This window comes from Sus scrofa, chromosome 17 (assembly GCF_000003025.6).
Source record: "Sus scrofa isolate TJ Tabasco breed Duroc chromosome 17, Sscrofa11.1, whole genome shotgun sequence".
NCBI lineage: Eukaryota > Metazoa > Chordata > Mammalia > Artiodactyla > Suidae > Sus > Sus scrofa.
This window is the reverse complement of record NC_010459.5, coordinates 32,221,811-32,241,285: the sequence shown is the minus strand read 5'-3', so window position 1 is coordinate 32,241,285 and position 19,475 is coordinate 32,221,811. Positions and strand designations below refer to the sequence as shown.

Genomic DNA, 19,475 nt, shown 5'->3' with positions numbered 1-19,475 from the left:
ATTTCCTGTTATCCTTGAGCATTGGTGAAGTCATGTGAAACTTCTCAGCCTGGGCTCACTTTTGCTGTGGGGAATGGCAGGATAGGCTGGTTCCGCTTCTGGTCTGGAAGAGCAGTGCTTTCTGAAGCCAGAGATTGGCTCCATGTCAGTCTGCCCCATGTTAGGGCCATGTGCTCCATTTTCCTTTCTCACCCTGCACAGCCTCATGTAAGACACCACAGCAAAAACACAACCTGCAAACCAGAATGCCAGTGCTAGGGCCTTGGTGGAACAAAAGGTTTCACGTAGGTGGAGGGTGGAGAGCGGGCTGTGTGTAGTTCAGCTTCACCAGGCTTGAAGAGGATGCAGAAGGAGGAAGATCAGAACCTGGTTACATCCTAGAATCTTAGAATTCTGTGCTCTGAGGTAAAAGAGGGCCTTTCTTTATTTTCCAGGGATTGCAAGGTGCCCAAACATCCCTAGCTGCCATAGGGTTATTCCTCACAACACAAGGCTTATGTCAGACAAGGTTCTGGCAAAACTCTCTAAACTTTGCAGACATAAAATAGCAGCTGGATTTTAATTTCTCAGGATTTTGGATAAGGCATAGTAGGAAAGACTTGTCTCCATTCTAGGTAATGTGGAACAGCTCAGATGGCAGGGCTTCTTCCCTCAATGACTTGGTTCCTCACCTGGATGGGTGCACCTGGTTCTTGTGTCTGGGATCTCAGTTCTCTGTGATAACTGGAGAACTCCATGTGATCTCTTACAGCAAGATGGAAGAGCAGATGCAGCCCAGTTTTATCAAGAGCTCAGAATCAAGATTGCCAGGTGTTCTTAAGGCTCAGACCTGAAACCAGCACATCATCATTTCCCCCAGATTCTTCTTTGGGTAAGTTGAGTCAAAGGCCCAGTCCAGATTTCAGGGTGGAGAACCACACAAGCTTATACTGCCAGGAGGCACGTTTCATTGGAGGTCAACAAAGTAACTACCTGACAAGAGGGGCTCTAGGGGCTGTGGCGGGGTGGGTGGGTAGGATGCTTCGGTTCCTAATTTTATGCTGCCCTTTCTTCAGAGATGACTGGAGCGCAAATAGTGGGGAGCAATTAAATCCCAAACTTCCTCTACAGAATTAAAGGTGTGTGTGGGGGTCTGTTCTAATACTGAATCAGTCTGTATCAAGGGAGGCCGGGCTATGTAGCTTCAGTCTTAGGCATTTACTGAGTATAGCCTATGCGTTGGGTTCTTAAGACACGTGTTACTTGTTAACCCTGTATTAGAGGAGAAAGCAGAGGCTCGATCGCAGCACTCCTATGTCACCGCATCAAGCACTACACCGCGACTCCTAGGACCTTTCTGCTTGGCAGCAGTGTTGGGGTAGAGAGCTGATGGGCGCCGGCGTCTCTGGAAGGTAGCGCTCAACTCCGCGGGGTTGGCTAGAAGAGCGATAGGCTCCCAGGCAACCAAAGGGAAGAGGGAGCTTCAGGATGTCTACCCAGATGCCGCCGAGCCGAGCGAAGGGATAAAACTAGAGCGCTAGGGCGCCCGGGTCGGTATCAAAGCCTGGGACGCTTTGGCCAACCTCAAATCTCCAGCTAGAGACCCTCTTCCAGGGCCGCGCGCGCTGGAGGATGGCAGCCTGCTCTCTGCGCCCCGCCCACGCACGGACGCGCCGGCCCCGCCTCCCGCGCAGTCCTGGCCCCGCCCTCAAGATTGGCCGCCCAGAGCCACCGTCCGCCCAGCCCCGCCCCGCACGGCCAGGCGAAGCTGAGCCGGCCGTGCGGTGTGTGTGTGTGTCTGTGTCCGTGTGTGTGTGTGTGTGCGCGCGCGTGTGTGTATGTGTTCGCGGGGCACACTCTCTGCCCCGGGAAGATGGTGGCGGCGGCGGCGGCGACTGAGGCGAAGCTGAAGAGGAGGACGGCGGAGACTACAGCGCCCGCGAGCAGGAACGACAGGCGGCGCCAGGACTGGGACACAACTGGGGCCGGGAGGCCGGGGCTGGGGGCCGGGCTGCGCCTCTCGCGGTGGCTGCTGCTGCTGCTGCTCCCGCCGCTGCTGCTGCTTCCCTGGGTGGCTGAGGCCGCGGCGGCAGCGGCAGCGGTGTCGGGCTCAGCTGCAGCCGAGGCCAAGGAATGTGACCGGCCTTGTGTCAACGGCGGCCGCTGCAACCCTGGCACCGGCCAGTGCGTCTGCCCCGCCGGCTGGGTGGGCGAGCAATGCCAGCACTGCGGGGGCCGCTTCAGGTGAGTGGGGGTAATGTGCGGTGTTGGAGGGTAGGGCCCAGCCAGAGGCTGAGGCCAAGGGGGCTGGAGATGGCCCCAGGCTGGGGGCGCATGCCAGACGGAAAGTGGGGAGGGTACGGCCGCCCCATGGTGTTTGAGGACCATTTGCTTCCGGGGAGATCATCTTCTCTGGCCTGGGGTCTTCCTGTACTAGAAGATGAAAAGGTTCAAGGCGAGGGTGGGGGCTCCCCAAAGGGGTTTGGGTGCGGCGGTCTACATGAGTGGAAAGCTTAGGGTCCCGAGGATTATCAAAGCCAGTCGGGCTTCTTCGTAAATGAGGTATAAAAGAAAAGGTGAGAGAGCCAGTCTTCCTTAAACACTTCAAAAGAACATCCCCTAGTTCTCTAGGGCCTGATGAGTTGCCTGACTGGTTAGAGATACTCCAGTCTGTGGGGTACTTTGAAGAAACAGGGCCCTGGAAGAGATTTGTTGTTTGGAGATAGAAGGGAAAAGGGTAGGATTGTGAGATATTAGATATAGAAGAAGTAGTGATTCTTGGCTAAAGGAAAGTGAGGAAAGTAGCCTTTAGAAGCTCACCGGAGGAGGCGGATTGGACCAGGGTCTGTCGTGGGGAGCACATGGAAGGAGGTTCTTATTTGCCCTGGTTTCTGGAGAATATGGAGTTCTGAGTTGGTCTGGTTTAGGGCAGGACCTCGCCATTAATTAATTGGTAGTTAGCTATTATTTGCTTTAGTCGTGCAAGGATTTCTGGATAATACACACAGACAGATAGATTAGGCAGACTTTAGCCTAGTCCACAAGGTGTTTGGAACATAGGTCGAGAAAGATAGGTTCATAGATGACTCTAATCATAAGGACCACAAAGTCATTCATGCCTTTGGCAGATGTTCACTGGGCATTTTTGATGTCCGACGTGGAGGAGTGGGGAAATACGGAGAACAAGACAGCCAGGGTCCCTCCTCTCATAGAACTTACTTTCTAGTGGGGAGACAGGCAGTTAACAAGTAAATGAATAAGTGAAAGAAAAGAACAAGGTGATTTCAGATAATGATAAAAGCTGTCAAGTGAGTAAGACATGTTGGCCTGATAGAGAATTATAACCAGTGGATAGTTTTTGGAGAAGCCACACATTGGAAGTGACCTTTGGTCCAATATCTGAATGAGGCAAGGGAGAGAGAACCTGTGGGAGTTCAGGGACAGAGAGACTGTGACTGGTTGGGGGACGCAGGGAATAATTTGAGGAGGAGGTGGCATTGAGTTTGAGCATTTGAGGCTAAGTAAGGTTGGGAAATGTGGAGCTGGGGAAAAAACTCCAAATGGAACAAAGGAGTCAGACAAAATTGTGGAGACTAATAAGTATTGCTAGTGCCAGGGTACATAGATGAGAATTGTGAGAAAGAAGTTTGGAACAGTAGAAGTCTAGAGTCACGTAATGTCAGATCTTCAAGGAAAACTCAGAGAATGAGAACTTTGAGGAGATGAGCTTTGTGGAGCAAGCAAGTGATTTCAAGACTAGTGTACAGCAGGGCTGGCCATGTAACGAGGATTCTGGTAATGTAGTTCTGGTTTAGGAACTGCATTACTCTGCACATACTTGTGAGGGCTACTCTGGGTGAGGTTATGTGATTATAGTGATTAACAAGAGAGACACTGTCCTGCCTTTTTGGAGCTTATATTCTACCTTGGGAATAAGAAATCCAGTTGTCAGTTTCTTATAATTTTCTTAAAGCTGTAGAAGCAAAGAGCAACTTGATTTAGTTTGGAAAGGTAAGGTTAGTGTCCAAATAAGTGATTTCTGAGTTGAGATGTGAAGGGTGACATCACACTGCCTACATAGGAGGTGGGGTGCTGAGGGGCCAGCATGTACGGAGGCTTGAAAATGAGAGGGATCATGGCAGGATGGATAGAAGGCCGGGTGGCTGGAGGAGAGAGAGCAAAGGGGAGCATGGCCAGACTGGAGAGATGAGCAGGAGCCAGGCTGTGTGGAGCCCTGTCCATTGAGTTGAGAATTTTGACCTGTAGCCTTTGAGCCTTGGATTAGCATAGTTCAGCTTGTTTTCATGACATTACAGGCTTTTAGATTGGAGCCAGAGCAGGAATGTTCTTGAAGATGGGGCCAGAGCATTCTGAACCTGAGGAACTTTCAAGATCAAGTGAGTGGATGGTTGGGTCAGAGCAGAGTTCTTCAAGTTCTGAAAATCTGGGAAGCCTTGGTAGGCAGTGGGGGCCCACGGATGAGGAGGGACATACATAGCTAGATCAGTCTGTCTGTAATGTTCGGATTGGGTGGACTCACTTTAAGCATGAGAGATAGTGGGCAGCTAGGTTGGAACTGTTGATCTGGGTCAGGCCAGGAGTGATGAGAACTTGAGGTAAGTTGTGGGAGCGCAGGCAGGGGTAGAGCTAGGTGGTAGTGGAGAGGTAAATGACAGACCTTTCTTTGAAACTGGCTTGCTTTTGGGAAGAGAGAGGGGGCTGGTGAGGGAAAGAAAACTAGATCATATCTTAGGTGATTGAGAGGACAGTGGTGTCATCAACAGACATAGGTGTGGATCTCAGATGTTTAATTCTGCGCACACTGAGATTGGGGTGCTTTCAGGGTATCTACCTGGCAGGAGGCTATAAGCACTGGAGTCATCTACATATACAAGAGCAGGTCTGAGTGTCCACATGGACAGTCCAGAGGTTTGGAGAAGAGCTACTGGTTAGGGGGAACGGGCAGTCCTGACTGGCGCTGCTTGTCTCAGATGGTGTCATGTGCGAGTGAAGGGGCTCCCCTGGTTGTTTTGGACTCTCCATTTGAGCCAGTTCCAGCTGGTGTCAGTGCTCTTTCCTGGGCAAACAGTTATGACCTTGGTCCTGATAATTTCATTGTATCTTGTGAGCTTCCGGAATTTGCATTTAAAAAAATGAAATAAGAGGGACTTACATCTCTAACCTTAAAAAAAAACTCACTTTAATTTTTTTATTGTAGGTTTTTTTAGGGGAAAAGTGAAATGTTGGTTTTGATTGTATGTTGTTATGTGTCTTGATTTAACTTACAAACCTCTTTGTTATTAGATAAGAGGCATTAGAGTGAATAATTTTCTGGTTTGGGTCAGCATCAAGTTGGTGTGTTTTTTAAGCTTTTTAGTTCCATAAGTCCTGGGTTACAATTGCTATTATAAGGTCTTTTTCATTAATTAGAAGGAATGTAAGGAGTTCCCGTTGTGGCTCAGTGGTTAACGAATCTGACTAGGACCGATGAGGTTGTGGGTTCGATCCCTGGGCTTGCTCAGTGGGTTAAGGATCCGGCGTTGCTGTGAGCTGTGGTGTAGTTTGTAGATGCGGCTCAGATCTCACATTGCTGTGGCTCTGGCGTAGCCTGGGAACCTCCATGTGCCCCGGAGCGGCCCTAGAAAATGCAAAAAGACCAAAAAAAAAAAAAAAAAAAAAAAAAAAAAGAAGAAGAAGGAATGTAAGATAATAAGAGGATTAGATATATCTCTGAATGCATACCGCATGCCCTGGACCTGGTCAGGCGTTTTCATGTATGTTGTGCCATTTAATCTTCAGGACAGCTCTGACGGTGTTGTTTAAAATTTGGATTATTGTATGGTTATAGTTAGAAAATCGCTTAATTTTTTCCCCAAATGTAAGATACTATAGAAATGATTAATTACAGAGGATGAGGTTAGTGGTGTCAGGATTTTTGTTTTTGTTTTTTTTCTTTTTGCCTTGCCAGCAGCATGTGGAAGTTCCCAGGCCAGGGCTTGAATCTCCGTCACAGCAGTGACAATGCCAGATCCTTAACTGCTAGGCCACCAGGGAACTCCCTTAATGGTGTCAGTTTAATTAAAATAAGTGAACTCTTTGGTGGATGATTTCTAAATCAGTGCCACTTCCATTCATTTTTGTGTGATTCAGTAATCATTTTTTTCTACTTGTGATACCATCATTGGAAATTTTCTTTGGAGGTTTGTGTCGCAGCAAGTTAGAGAATTAAAATATTAAGCTCATTTATGAAATTAATGTGCATTTAATTCTTTTAAGTTCCTGCTATACAACTTTTGGGAGGATAGACTACAATAGCCTACTGAATTAGAGCCTTATTGTTATGTATGATATTAAGATCATCTATAGAAGAAAAAAAAAGAAGTAGGCATTGAGCATCTGTTTTGTGACCAGCACATGCAGTAATAATACAGTAATAGTTGAAGCAATAGCTGCTTCCATTTTTCTAGCATTTCTCTATATTTTCCAGACGTTGTATCAAGTGCCTTTTAGAAATTATTCCTTTTAGGAGTTCCTTGGTGGCTCAGTGAGTTAAGGGTCTGGCATTGTCACTCCTGTGGTGAGGGTTTGATCTGTGACCCAGGAACTTCTGCATGCTGTGGGGTAGTCCAAAAAAGAAGAAATTATTCCTTTATCATTCCCTTCCTTAGAGTGAAGCTAACTTCACAGATAGGTAAACTAAGCTTGGACAAAATAGTTTGCCCCAGGTTACACAACTTGTAAAAAATTGAGATTTGAATTTAGGCTTTGTCTAATTGCGAAACTCATGCTTTCCATTGTACCATTTGGCCTCTTATTTTTTGAGTCCAGTCATCCTTTATGAGCGTTATTTGGAAGTGCTGACTTAATACCAACACTTTGAGAAACAAAAGGGAAAATATTGAGAACTATGTCTAGATACTCATGTTGCAACAGAAGAAAGGATGGGGGAAAAACTGTAATTGTAATGTATACATGTAAGGATAACCTGACCCCCTTGCTGTACAGTGGGAAAATAAAATAAAAAAAAAAAAAAAAGGGAAAATAGATTTGTTGAAACAGCTAGCATTAAAGGAGTTCCCGTCATGGTGCAGTGGTTAACGAATCCGACTGGGAACCATGAGGTTGCGGGTTCGATCCTTGCCTTTGCTCAGTGGGTTAAGGATCTGGCGTTACCATGAGCTGTGGTGTAGGTCGCAGATGCGGCTTGGATTCCGCGTTGCTATGGCCCTGGTGTAGCCCGGTGACTACAGCTCTGGTTAGACCCCTAGCCTGGGAACCTCCATATGCTGCAGAAGCAGCCCTAGAAAAGGCAAGAAGACAAAAAAAACCCCCCGAAAAAACAGTATTAAAAAAAAAATCTTGGAGTTCCTATTTTGGCTCAGCAGGTTAAGGAGCTGACGTAGTCTTTGTGAGGCTGCAGGTTTGATCCCTGGCCTCCCTCAGTGGGTTAAGGATCTGGTGTAACCACAAGCTGCGGCATAGGTCATAGATGCCTTGGATCCGGTGTTGCTGTGGCTGTGGTATAGGCCTGCTGCTGCAGCTCCAATTTGACCCCTAGCTCAGGACCTTTCATATGCCACAGGTGTGGCTATAAAAAGAAAAACAAAACAACCCCCCCAACTCTCTCATAGGCTACCTTCTCATTTCCCTTTATTTAAAAAAAATCTTAATTTACTTGAATATTTGTCTGGCTGCTGGTCTGAGGACATAAATATACTGTTCTAACTAGTGAAATGAAAATTCTTGACAATAAAATTTGCTGAAAGAAGGTAAAAAAATACTTATTTTACTTATAGTAATTTCTAAGGAAATATTAACCTGAAGCCCTAAATTATGTTCATGAATCAAATTTAGTCTTGTGTCTTTTCCCCAGTAAAATAAAAGCTCCATGAGGGTGGGAATTTTCATCTTTTTTGCTCATTGTTCTATTCCTAGAGCCTAGAGCAGGGCCTGAGATGTAATACTCAATCACTGTTGTTGAATGAAGGAATGAAATTCTGCTGTATATTCTTTATGCCTTAAAGAAAAAAGTTACCTGACTGCCATGTTTGTGTTTTGTCCTTTTGCTTCTCCTGAACTTCATTGTCTTGTCTTCCACCATTTGCTGGGTCTCTTTATCGTGCTGTCACCCCATATTGAGTCACATCTAAGATCAAACTTCTTATCTTCATTGAAAAGGTAGTATTTTCCTCTGTACTTCTTTACTTTAGTAGCAGATCCTACTTTAGTTAACCACACGTCTGAATTTAGGAGTAATCCTTTGCTCTCTCTGTTTATTCTCCATTCTTTAAAGTCTTAGAAATTTGTTCCTTTCTGTTCTTCCTGCTGCTATCCAAGTGCACTGGCCCTTCACCTCATTGCATGCCTACCTCTGTTGCGCCCTGGCTGGTTTCTTGTACCTCTGGAATCCATTCTACCCTTTGTCATACAATCCCCTGAGAACATGTGTCGCTGTCTTGCTCAGAAACTTTTTTTTTTTTTTTTTTGCCTTTTTAGGGCCGAACCAGTGGCATATGGAGGTGCCCAGGCTAGGGGATAAATGGGAGCTGTAGCCGCTGGCAAATACCACAGCCACAGCAACGTGGGATCCAAGCCACATCTGTGACCTACACCACAGCTCACTTTGCAATTCCAGATCCTTAACCCACTGAGGAAGGCCAGGCATCAAACCTGTGTCCTCATGGATACTAGTTGGGCTTGTTAACTACTGAAGCATGGCGGGAGCTCCAGAAACTTTTCTTTTTGACCTCCTTTTATTATCTGTAAAATGACCCTCAGTAGAAGACTCCTCTGTGCCTTACACTTATCCCCTTTTCCCTAACCAAATCCTCTACTTTGTAGTTTTTCTGCATATTTGCTAAATTCAGCACCCTTCCTCTTCCCTGCTCCCACATTCTTCTCTACTTGTCTAAATTCTGCCCCAAGCCCAAGGCCCATTGTCAGTTCTCTATAATCTGTAATAGCCAATTCTCTGAAATCATGCCCATTTTCTTCTTTTGAGATGAGCTCTTGACTTGTTCAGTTCATAAATAGCTTCTGAATGATGATTATGTGTTAGGTACTGTGTGCTCTGACTTGAGGATGTGAAGGTGGATTAGAATCAGGCCTTGCTTACCCCTTGGAGAGCTCATAATTCTGAGGGGGGATTGCTGTGTGCACATGCTTTCAAAATTTAGTAATAAAAGTACGTGCAATATGTGGTGCTGGACTAATATGTGGTGGAGAGAGTAACTCTGATGGGGGCTCTGGTGGAAAGTGTCACAGAAAAGGGAATATTTGGGCAAATCTGAGAGGTTTAGTGTGAATAGACCGTCTAGGGGAGAGCAAAGAGCTTGTGCAAAGACAAAGAATCATGAACTTACTCGGTGTATTAAGTTTCTAAGACAGTGTTAACAAAGTACTGCAAACTGGGTGGCTTAAAACATTAGAAATGTAATCTCTCATAGTTCTGGAGATCAGAAGTCTGAAATCAAGGTGCTGGAAGGGCAATGCTCTCTCTGAAGGCTCCAAGGGAGAATCTGTTCTGTGCCTTTCTCTTAGCTTCTAGAATTGCCAGTAATGCTTGGCATTCCTTGGCTTGTAGATCAACCTCTGCCTCTATCACTTCAATCTCACATAGCACTTTCCCTTGTGTCTCTTCCCTTAAGGACATCAGTCATATTGGATATATGAGTATGGCCTCAACTTAAGTACATCTGTAAGCACCTGTTTCCAAATAAGGTCATGTTCAGGGATGGTTTGAACTTCAGTGTATCTTTTTCATCAACATGGTTCAATCCGTAAGACTGCAAGAACTCAACATAGATGGCTATTGCTATTGTCGGAGCGTAACTTTTAAGAGATACAATTGGAAGGATGTGAGACTGGAAGGTGTAAATGGCCTTCCCTTTTCGCCTCCCAGTAGCCTCCAGCTTCAGGATGCATCCTTGACTTAAGCCATGCCATCAGAGCATTCTAGTCTCTGGCTACAGTGATTGTTTTGTGGTAGGCTTGTGACCCAAGGTGATCGAGTCAGAGTTAATCTCAGGATTTTTGCTGGACACCTCTCTTCTCTATGGGCGTTTATGAAGGAAATGTGTTGTCTTCTGTTTGTGTGGTGAGGATGTAGGGCCTACAACTAGTGTAGCTAGCATTGCTGTTGTGATAGCTCACCTGAGGTCAGAGTAACTCGCAGAAGAGCAAAAATGGCTGAGAAATGGAGCTAGAGACCCAATGACTTTCTGAATTTCTGGATCAGGCTTTACCTGAAGCTGTACTTTTGGTTTTACAAGGTGCTGCAGTCCACATTTTTCTCAAGCTAGTTAGAGTTGGATTTCCTGTCCCTTAAAATATAGAACAATTCCTAACATACAGAGGGACAAAGGGCCAGATCATTAAAGACTTAATATTCCATACCCAGGAGTTTGGGCCTTATCCTTTTATTTTTTTAATTGAAATACAATATTATATTAGTTTCAGGTGTACTACATAGCGATTTGACCTTTAAATACATTATGAAGTGATCACCATGATAAGTCTAGTAACCATCTGTTCCCATACAAAATTATTACAGTATTATTGACCACATTCCTTATGCTGTATAATTACATCCCTGTGGCTTATTTATTACATAACTAGATGTTTGTATCTCTTAATCCCCTTTACCGATATCACCCCCACTCAGGGCTTATCCTCTTGGGATTGATAACAAAGTCTAAATTAGTGACATTTTTATACCAAGTTTCCCAGTGTTCTAATCATGATGGGCACATGATCTGAACCCTGAGTTGCCACAGGCAATAGTTTTAACTTGTTTCTCTGGTATCACATAACTGGAATTGCCAGCTTCCAGCTGGGGATCAGGCTGTTTTCACTACCCTCTACCTCAGCTCTTTTTATCTAGTTTCACATTTGAGGGCTCCTAATTGTCACTGTATTTGTAAATTATATTGGATACAATTTCTATCAAAGTTCTTTTGATGACAGATGCCCAGCTCAGACAAGCTTAAGAGAAAAAGGTGGGAGAGATTTAATAAAAGTCCAGGGGACTTTTTAGGTTTCATGTATGGCTAGATCCAGGGGAGCAGTTGTTCTCTCTCCTTCCCTCTTTACTGGCCTCACTTTCAGGCAAGCTCTTTTCACATGATGTCTCCAGAAGCTAAATCCAACTGGAAAGGAGTGACTCTTCCTTAGGAGTCCCTAGTCCTTTACTGAAGTAATCACTGTGGCTGGGGTCATGGGAATGTTCTGACAGATCAGACCTGAGTTGAGTACCTCTCTGGAGCTGAGGTTCGGTTCCATTAGAAGCACAGACGAGAAAGGGGGAAGGAAGAAGGAGAACATGTAATGTTGTCAGAAAATAGGGCCAGTGCTAGGAGGTGAGAACAGTGACATTCCCACATATTTGAAGAACCTACTATTTGATGAATACTCACAAGTGTTGATGACGAGAATTGGGAATGGTCTTCAAAATATAGCAAGTAATGAGATGCTCGTCCCCCATTTTACTAGGAATTCACTCCATGAGGCACCCACTATGTGGGGTGTTGAGGTTACTGCAGTGAGGCCTGACTTGTGTTGAGATTAAGTGTAGTAGAACCATGTCATCGAATGACAGTTGTAAAATATGTGCTGATATTGTGTGAAGTTATGTTATTTTGGGTGAAAACTTAACTTTATGTAAAATACTTATATAATAGACCTTAAAAGATTTTGCCTGACTCCTGGAAGATAGTGTTTACTTAGATGAAAGGGGTAAAAATATGTTTATTGAGTAAAAAGAAAAATTGAGGATGAATGTCTTAATGTAATTGCATAAGTTATATTTGAAAGTACATATCTGACCTGTAAATTTTACATCTGTGAACGCTTCCTAAGATAGATGCATTTTATTTACTACAGCATAGAAGACAGATAAATGCATAGGAAAAAAGCAGAGTATGTTTATGATCAAAACAGTTTAAACTAATTATGATTAACTGATTTAATAAATTTGTAGGTTATCTTTATCTTGAGAATTAAATGTAGAAATAGGTAGCTGTTACTGTGGTTGAACAGAGATCGTACTGGTTTTTCTCTTTAAACACAATCTTGTTTCTAAAACTGAGATGAAACTGGTTGTACTTTCCAAAATACTTGCATCTGGAAATTTTTTAGCCACTAACCTGGTATGCAGCTTGTTTCTCACTTATACTACCATTTTCTATGATTTCCCAAATGCATTGTGGCAAAAGTGACTCCTATTCATCTATTATATACTAACCTAATCCTTTATTTTGTTACTTTTCATCCTTCCATTTTATTCCCTATGCTTTCAAACTGGCCCTTATTATTTTTTTTCTAATTTTTCCTCCTCAGGCTGACTTTCTTTTATTTATTTTGCGTTTTTCTTTCTCTTCATTTTATTCACGTCATATCCCTTTAACTGCTTTTCTGGTTTTATCCTTTCAAAAATTTTATTGGGGGGGCACCCATGGCATATTCTCAGGCCAGGGATTGAATCAGCTGTGGCAATGCCTGATCCTTTAACCCAGTGGGCCATGCCAGGGATCAAAACCTGTGCCTCTGCAGAGACATGAGCTGCTGCAGTTGGATTCTTAATCAGTTGTACCACAGTGGGAACTCCTATTCTTTCGACTTTTAATTCTTTAAGTTTTCTGTTTTTTAAAGTACATTTTGAGTGAACCTTAATTCTAGCTATTTATATGTTTACTCATCTAGAATCTCTTTCTTTTTTTAAATTAATTAATTAATTAATTATTTTTTTGCTTTTTAGGGCCCCACCCACAACATATGTGGTTCCCAGGCTAGGGCTCCAATTGGAGCTACAGCTTCTGGCTAACACCACAACCACAGCAATGCCAGATCTGAGCCGCATCTGTGACCCACACCACAGCTCATGGCAATGCCAGATCCTTAACCCACTGAGCGAGGCCAGAGATTGAACCCTCAACTTCACAGCTCTTAGTTGGATTCACCACAGTGGAAACTCTGTGGAATGCTCTTTTACTTGGAGAATTCATTTTGTTCTTCATTGTTCACCATTTTACTTACTGATGTACAGTTACTAAGATGAATGAAATATCCAATTAATTCCTCTTGTACTATTGCATTCTAAATGAGTTTTCTAATTTGTTTATTAATAAGCCTATAAGCATTGGTGGCTGAAATTGTATCAAGTGCTGTTAAGAGACACAAAAGTAATCTCTTGACCAGTATTTCCTGTATTTCTGGATTCACAAATCCTTTCACGAAAATATATAATCTTGTGGACTATTTTAATTACACACTAAAAAAATGTATCCTGTTTTTGATAAGATTATTATTATTATTATTTTGTCTTTTTAGGGCCACACCCGTGGCATATGGAAGTTCCCAGGCTGGGGTCAAATTGGAGCTGCAGCAGCTGGCCTACACCACAGCCAGAGCAATGGCCAGATTCAAGCTGCGTCTGTGACCTACACTATAGCTCGTGTCAACCCACTTCCTCATGTACACTAGTTGGGTTTGTTACTGTTGAGCTGCAATGGGAACTCTGATAAGGTTATTTTAAATAGAATAAAAAGAAATTTCTGATTAAGGATTATAACATATAGTTAAAGTTCAATTTGTAATGACATTCATAATTTATAAAAGGAAAAATTTGGCCTTTTTCCCTCTTTAACATTTGGGTACATGTTTAATGTTATTTTAAGTTAATTAAGGAAAAGCATTATTTATAGACAAATAAAAAGTGACACTTAATTTTGGGATCAAATATATATTAAAATGGAGATTGAATTTGACTCTGCTTTATGCTGTAGAAATAGACAACTTTAAAAAAAAAAAAAAGGAGAAAAGAGTTCCTCTCATGGTTCAGCAGTTAACGAACCTGACTAGGATCCATGAGAATGCAGATTCAATCCCTGGCCTTGCTCAGTGGGTTAAGCATCCAGCGTTGCCGTGAGCTGTGGTGTAGGTCACAGACACGGCTCGGATCTGATATTGCTGTGGCTGTGGCGTAGGCTGGCAGCCATAGCTCTGATTCAACCCCTAGCCTGGGAACCTCCATATGCCATGAGTGTGGCCCTAAAAAACAAAAAAAGAAAAAAAAGAAAAAAAGAAAAAAAACCAATTTTCTTGTCCAAATGTTTGTTATTCATGCATGCGTGCTTTAAAAATTATTTCTTAGGATTTTTTTTGTGTTTTGTTTCTAAACGATAAAATGATAGTGGTTTTCAGCTGTTTATAAGCATTTGTTTGCAAGCAGCATATTTCCTGTGTGGAGGGTTTTCCAAAATTGAATGAAGAGCCCAAACTAGCTATTAATTTTCTCCTTTAACATTGGTTTTTGAAATACCAGCGACATCTTGTAAAGTTATATAAGAATTTTGATCAGAAGGTTTTAGCAAGCTGATCTTCAGGCGGATTTGCAGAATTAGATTCGTTTTTTGCCCTTGCCTAACATTTATTTAAATATCATGTCTTATGCTTAATAAGTGTGCTTGATGTCTTTTATTTGGAAACATTACTTGGACTACTAGTTGAGAAACACTGACCAACTCTGACTGAGTAGCTGGTTGCTTTAAAGCAATCATGTATTTGGTGTTGGTTCAATCTCTGAGCTAACTTTAACATTCTTTTAGCATGAAATATTTTAAGCCTATGGAAGAGATTGAAAGAATAATAAAATGCATATCTGTGTACTTACTGTCCAGCTCTTCTGAATTTTATTGCTACACAATGATATAATTTACACAATATAAAATCTTAGATACCAGTCAATGTCCTTTATTATTCTGCCTTAATCCTATTCACTGTACAAGAGGCAGCTAATATGGTGAAGATGATGTGTATTATTTCTTTTGCATGTTTCTACTTTTACTACAGATACACACAGACACACAGATGCATATACACAATGTCTTTTTTCCAAAAACAAGATCATGTTTTTAAACTATAAAAAGTAATCATTCTGTGACATGCTTTTCCTTATTCCCAAACCTATTTTTTTATACTTTTGAGTTGCTGATAAATTTAGTTCTAGTTGATTTATAGCTATATTCATTACAGAAATCCAATTTATTTACCTATTTTTTTCTCCTGCTGAGCATTTAGGTTTTTCCAACTTGTGCTATTATGAACAGTGCTGCAATTAACATTTTTTATGTATCTCTTTGTGTATCCTTGTATGATTTCCTTAAACTATAATCTTCAGACTTTTGAAGCACCTCCAAAATAATTTAAAAATTCTATTTATTCCTTGAATACTTTTAGGTTGACATGCAGCTGACATATGTCATTTAAAATAATGGATTTAATAATGTTAAAAAAAGAGTGTATATGAATGTATGGCTGGGTCACTTTGCTGTACAGCAGAAATTGACAGAACATTGTAAACTATAATAAAAAATTAAAAATAACATAAAATAATGGATTTAGGGAGTTCCCATCGTGGCTCAGCAGTAACGAACCTGACTAGTATCCATGAGGATACACGTCTGATCCCTGGACTTGCTCAGTGGGTTAAGGATCTGGTGTTGCCATGAGCTGTGGTGTAGGTGGCAGACGTGGCTCAGATCTGGTGTTGCTCTGGCTGTGATGTAGGCCAGCAGCTACAGCTCTGATTCAACCCTTGGCCTAGGAGCCTTCATATTGCAGTGGGTGCAGCCCTAAAGAGACACACAAAAAAATCTGTAATGGTGGAGCTCCTGCTGTGGCACAACGGGATTGGCAGCATCTTGGGAGCTCTGGGCTGCAGGTTCAATCACTGGCCTGGCACAGTGTGTTGGGGATCCGGCATTGCTGCAGCTGTGGCTTGGGTCATGACTGTGGCTTGGATATGATCCCTGGCCTGGAAACTCCATATGTTGTGGGGTGGCCAAAAATGAAGAAAAAAAAAAAATCTGTGATGGAATAACTTAACTGTTAGAACGAGACTGAGTTTAGTGTAAATATTAATCCTTTCCCCTCTTTTGGTCAATGTAAAACTAATAAACCATATTAGCATAACTAAATATCTTTATTTTTTTCTTTTTAAACAGTTTTTTTTTTTTTTTTTTTTTTTTTTTTTTTGCCTTTTTGCTATTTCTTGGGCTGCTCCCAGGGCATATGGAGGTTCCCAGGCTAGGGGTCGAATCGGAGCTGTAGCCGCTGGCTGACACCACAGCTCACGGCAACGCCGGATCGTTAACCCACTGAGCAAGGGCAGGGATCGAACCCGCAACCTCATGGTTCCTGGTCGGATTCGTTAACCACTGCGCCACGACGGGAACTCCTAAACAGTTTTAAGTATAGTTGATTTATGATGTTGTGATAATTTCTGCTGTACAACAAAGTGATTCAGTTATATGTGTACACTCACATCCGTTCTTTTTCAGATTCTTTTCCCATTTAAAATTATCACAGAATATTGGGTAGAGTTCCCTGTGTTATATAGCAGGTTCCTGTTGTCCAGTCATTCATTTACCAACCCCAAACCTCCAGTCCATCCCTGCACACCTGTTCCTTTTGGTAACCATAAGTTTTTTTTTTTTTTTTTTAAGTCTGTGAGTCTGTTTCTGTTCTGCAATAAATTCATTTGTATCCTTACTTAGATTCCCCATATAAGTGATATTATATAATGTTTGTTTTTCACTATCTGACTAACTTCACTTAGTGTGATAATCTCTATTCCCATTCATGTTGCCACAAATGGCATTATTTCATTCTTTTTTATGGCTAGGTAATATTCCACTGAATATATGTATCACATCTTTATACAGTGTATGTATGGGTCTTGTTTTTGTATCCATTCAGGTAGTTGTGTCTTTTTTTTTTTTTTTTTTTTTTTGGTCTTTTTGCTATTTCTTGGTCCGCTCCTGCGGCATATGGAGGTTCCCAGGCTAGGGGTCGAATCGGAGCTGTAGCCACCGGCCTACTCCAGAGCCACAGCAACACGGGATCCGAGCCACGTCTGCTACCTACACCACAGTTCATGGCAATGCCGGATCATTAACCCACTGAGCAAGGCCAGGGATTGAACCCACAACCTCATGGTTCCTGGTCGGATTTGTTAACCACTGCGCCATGACGGGAACTCCTAGTCTGTGTCTTTTGATTGGAGCATTTAGTCCATTTACATTTAAGGTAATTATTGATATGTATGTTCTTATTGCTATTTTGTTAATTATTTTGGATTTTGTTGGTTGGTCTTTTTTCTTCCCTTCTTTTGTTCTGTTCTCTTGTGGTTTGATAACTGTCTTTAGTATTGTGTTTGGATTGCTTTTCCTTATTTGTATATGTATCTATTTAAAATTTTTGATTTGCATTTACCATAAGGTTTAGATATAGGAGCCTCTCTCTCTCTCTCTCTCTCTCTCTCTCTCTATATATATATATATATATATATATATATGTAGATTGTTTTAAGTTGCTGTTCAGTGCATTTCCAGGATCCTGTATTTGTACTGTCCTTTTCCCAGAATTGCTGGTTTTGGTATCATATTTGTATGATATGATTTCCCACCTTTACTGTATGTTTGCCTTTATGGCGAGCCTTCTCATTTGTAATTTTCTTGTTTTTAGTTGTGGTAAAAACTTTTCTTTTCTGCCTGGAGAAGTTCCTTTAGTATTTGTTGTAAAGCTGGTTTAGTGGTGCTGAATTCTCTTAGCTTTTGCTTGTCTGTAAAGCTTTGATTTCTCCTTTAAATCAAAAGGAGATTGATTTTGAGCCTTGCTGGGAGGATTTTTCTTGGTTATAGGTTTTTTCCCTTTCATCACTTTAAGTATATTGTGCCACCTCATTCTGGCCTGCAGTTTCTGCTGAAAAGTCAGCTGATAGCCTTCTTGGGATTCCCTTGTATGTTATTTGCTGTTTTTCCCTAGCTGCCTTTTTTTTTTTTTCTTTCTTTTTTTTTCTTTTTAGGGCTGCATGTGCAGCAAATGGAAGTTCCCAGGCTAGAGGTTGAATCAGAGCTGCTGCTGCTGGTCACAGCCACAGCAACACAGGATCTGAGCCACATCTGCGAATTAACACCACAGCTCATGGCAATGCCTTAACCCACTGAGCAAGACCAGGATTCGAACCTGCATCCTCATGGGTACTAGTCGCATTCATTATCACTGAGCCATAACAGGTACCCTTCTAGCTGCTTTTAATATTTTTTCTTTGTCTTTAATTTTGGTTAGTATGATGAATATGTATCTTGGGGTGTTCTTCCTTGGATTTAGCCTATATGGTATTCATTGTGCTTTCTGGATTTGAAGGAGTGATTCTTTTTCCATGTTAGAGAAATTTTTGGCTATTGTCTCTTCAAATATTTTCTCTGGTCCTTTCTCTCTCTCTTCTTCAGGCACCCCTATAATGCAAATGTTGGTGTGTTTAAAGTCGTCCCAGAGTTCTCTTAGACTGTCTTCAGTTCTTTTCATTCTTTTTTCTTTATTCCATTCCTTGTCAGTGATTTCTAGCAGTCTATCTTCCACCTCACTTTTTTGTTCTTCTGCCTCCTGTATTTGCTGTTGATTCCTTCTAGTGAATTTTTTTTTTTTTTTTTTTTTTTTTTTTTTGCCATTTCTTGGGCCGCTCCCGCAGCATATGGAGGTTCCCAGGCTAGGTGTCAAATCAGAGCTGTAGCTGCCAGCCTATGGCCAGAACCACAGCAACACGGGATCCGAGCTGCATCAGCAACCTACACCACAGCTCATGGCAATGCCACATCCTTAACCCACTGGGCAAGGCCAGTGATCGAACCTGCAACCTCATAGTTCCTAGTCGAATTCATTAACCACTGAGCCATGACGGGAACTCCTAGTGAATTTTTTATTTTGGTTATTGTGTTGTTCATCTCTGCTTGTTTAATCTTTAAATCTTCTATTTCTTTAAATGTTTCTTATAATTTATTGATCCAATTTTTTAATCCTGCCTCTGGATTTTTTTCCCAAGATCTTTGATCATCTTTACTGTCATTACTCTAAAGTCTTTGTCATGTAGGTTGCTTATCTCTACTTCAGTTAGCTGTTCTGGGGTTTTGTCTTGTTCCTTCACCTGGCTCATATTTCTCTGCCTTTTCATTTTGTGTAGCTTTTTGTGTGGTTTCCTTTTTGCGGGCTACAGGTCTGCAGCTTCTTTTGGTTCTGGTGTCTGCCCCCTTGTGGGTAAAGTTGATGGAGGCGCTTATTGCAGGCTTCCTGATGGGAGGGACTGGTGCCTGCCCACTGGTAGGTGGAGCTGAGTCTTGTCCCTCTGGTGGGTGGGGTTTTGTCTCTGAGTGAGATTAGAGGCAGCTGTGTGCCTAGGAGGACTTTAGGCAGCCTGTTTGATGATGGGTGGCGCTGTGTTCCCACTGTGTTTATTTTTTGGCCTGGGGTTTCTCAGCCCTGATGGGTGAGGCCAGATTTTTCCAAAATGGCAGCCTCCAGAGGAGGTCACACCCATGATTATTCCCGAGACCTCTGCCTCCAAAGTTCTGTGCTCTGCAAGCCACAGCTGCTCCTTGCTCTCCCAGGAGACCATCCAAGACCCACAGGTAGGCCTGGTCCAGATTCTTATGTAGTTCTTG

General features: G+C 42.4%; 1 protein-coding gene across 5 annotated transcripts in view; it reads left to right on the top strand.

Moving 5' to 3' along the window:
* The window catches only part of ATRN (attractin), a 185,337-nt gene continuing 167,571 nt past the window's right edge, over positions 1,710-19,475 (top strand). For 2 of the 5 annotated variants that reach the window (XM_021077389.1, XM_021077391.1), the window contains exon 1: positions 1,740-2,223. In XM_021077389.1, the coding sequence (XP_020933048.1) occupies positions 1,853-2,223 (371 nt within the window). In that variant the 5' untranslated portion in view covers positions 1,740-1,852. Of the gene's footprint in view, positions 2,224-19,475 lie in introns of all 5 variants that reach the window. The other 3 variants (XM_021077390.1, XM_021077392.1, XM_001927289.7) reach the window with 3 other exon arrangements.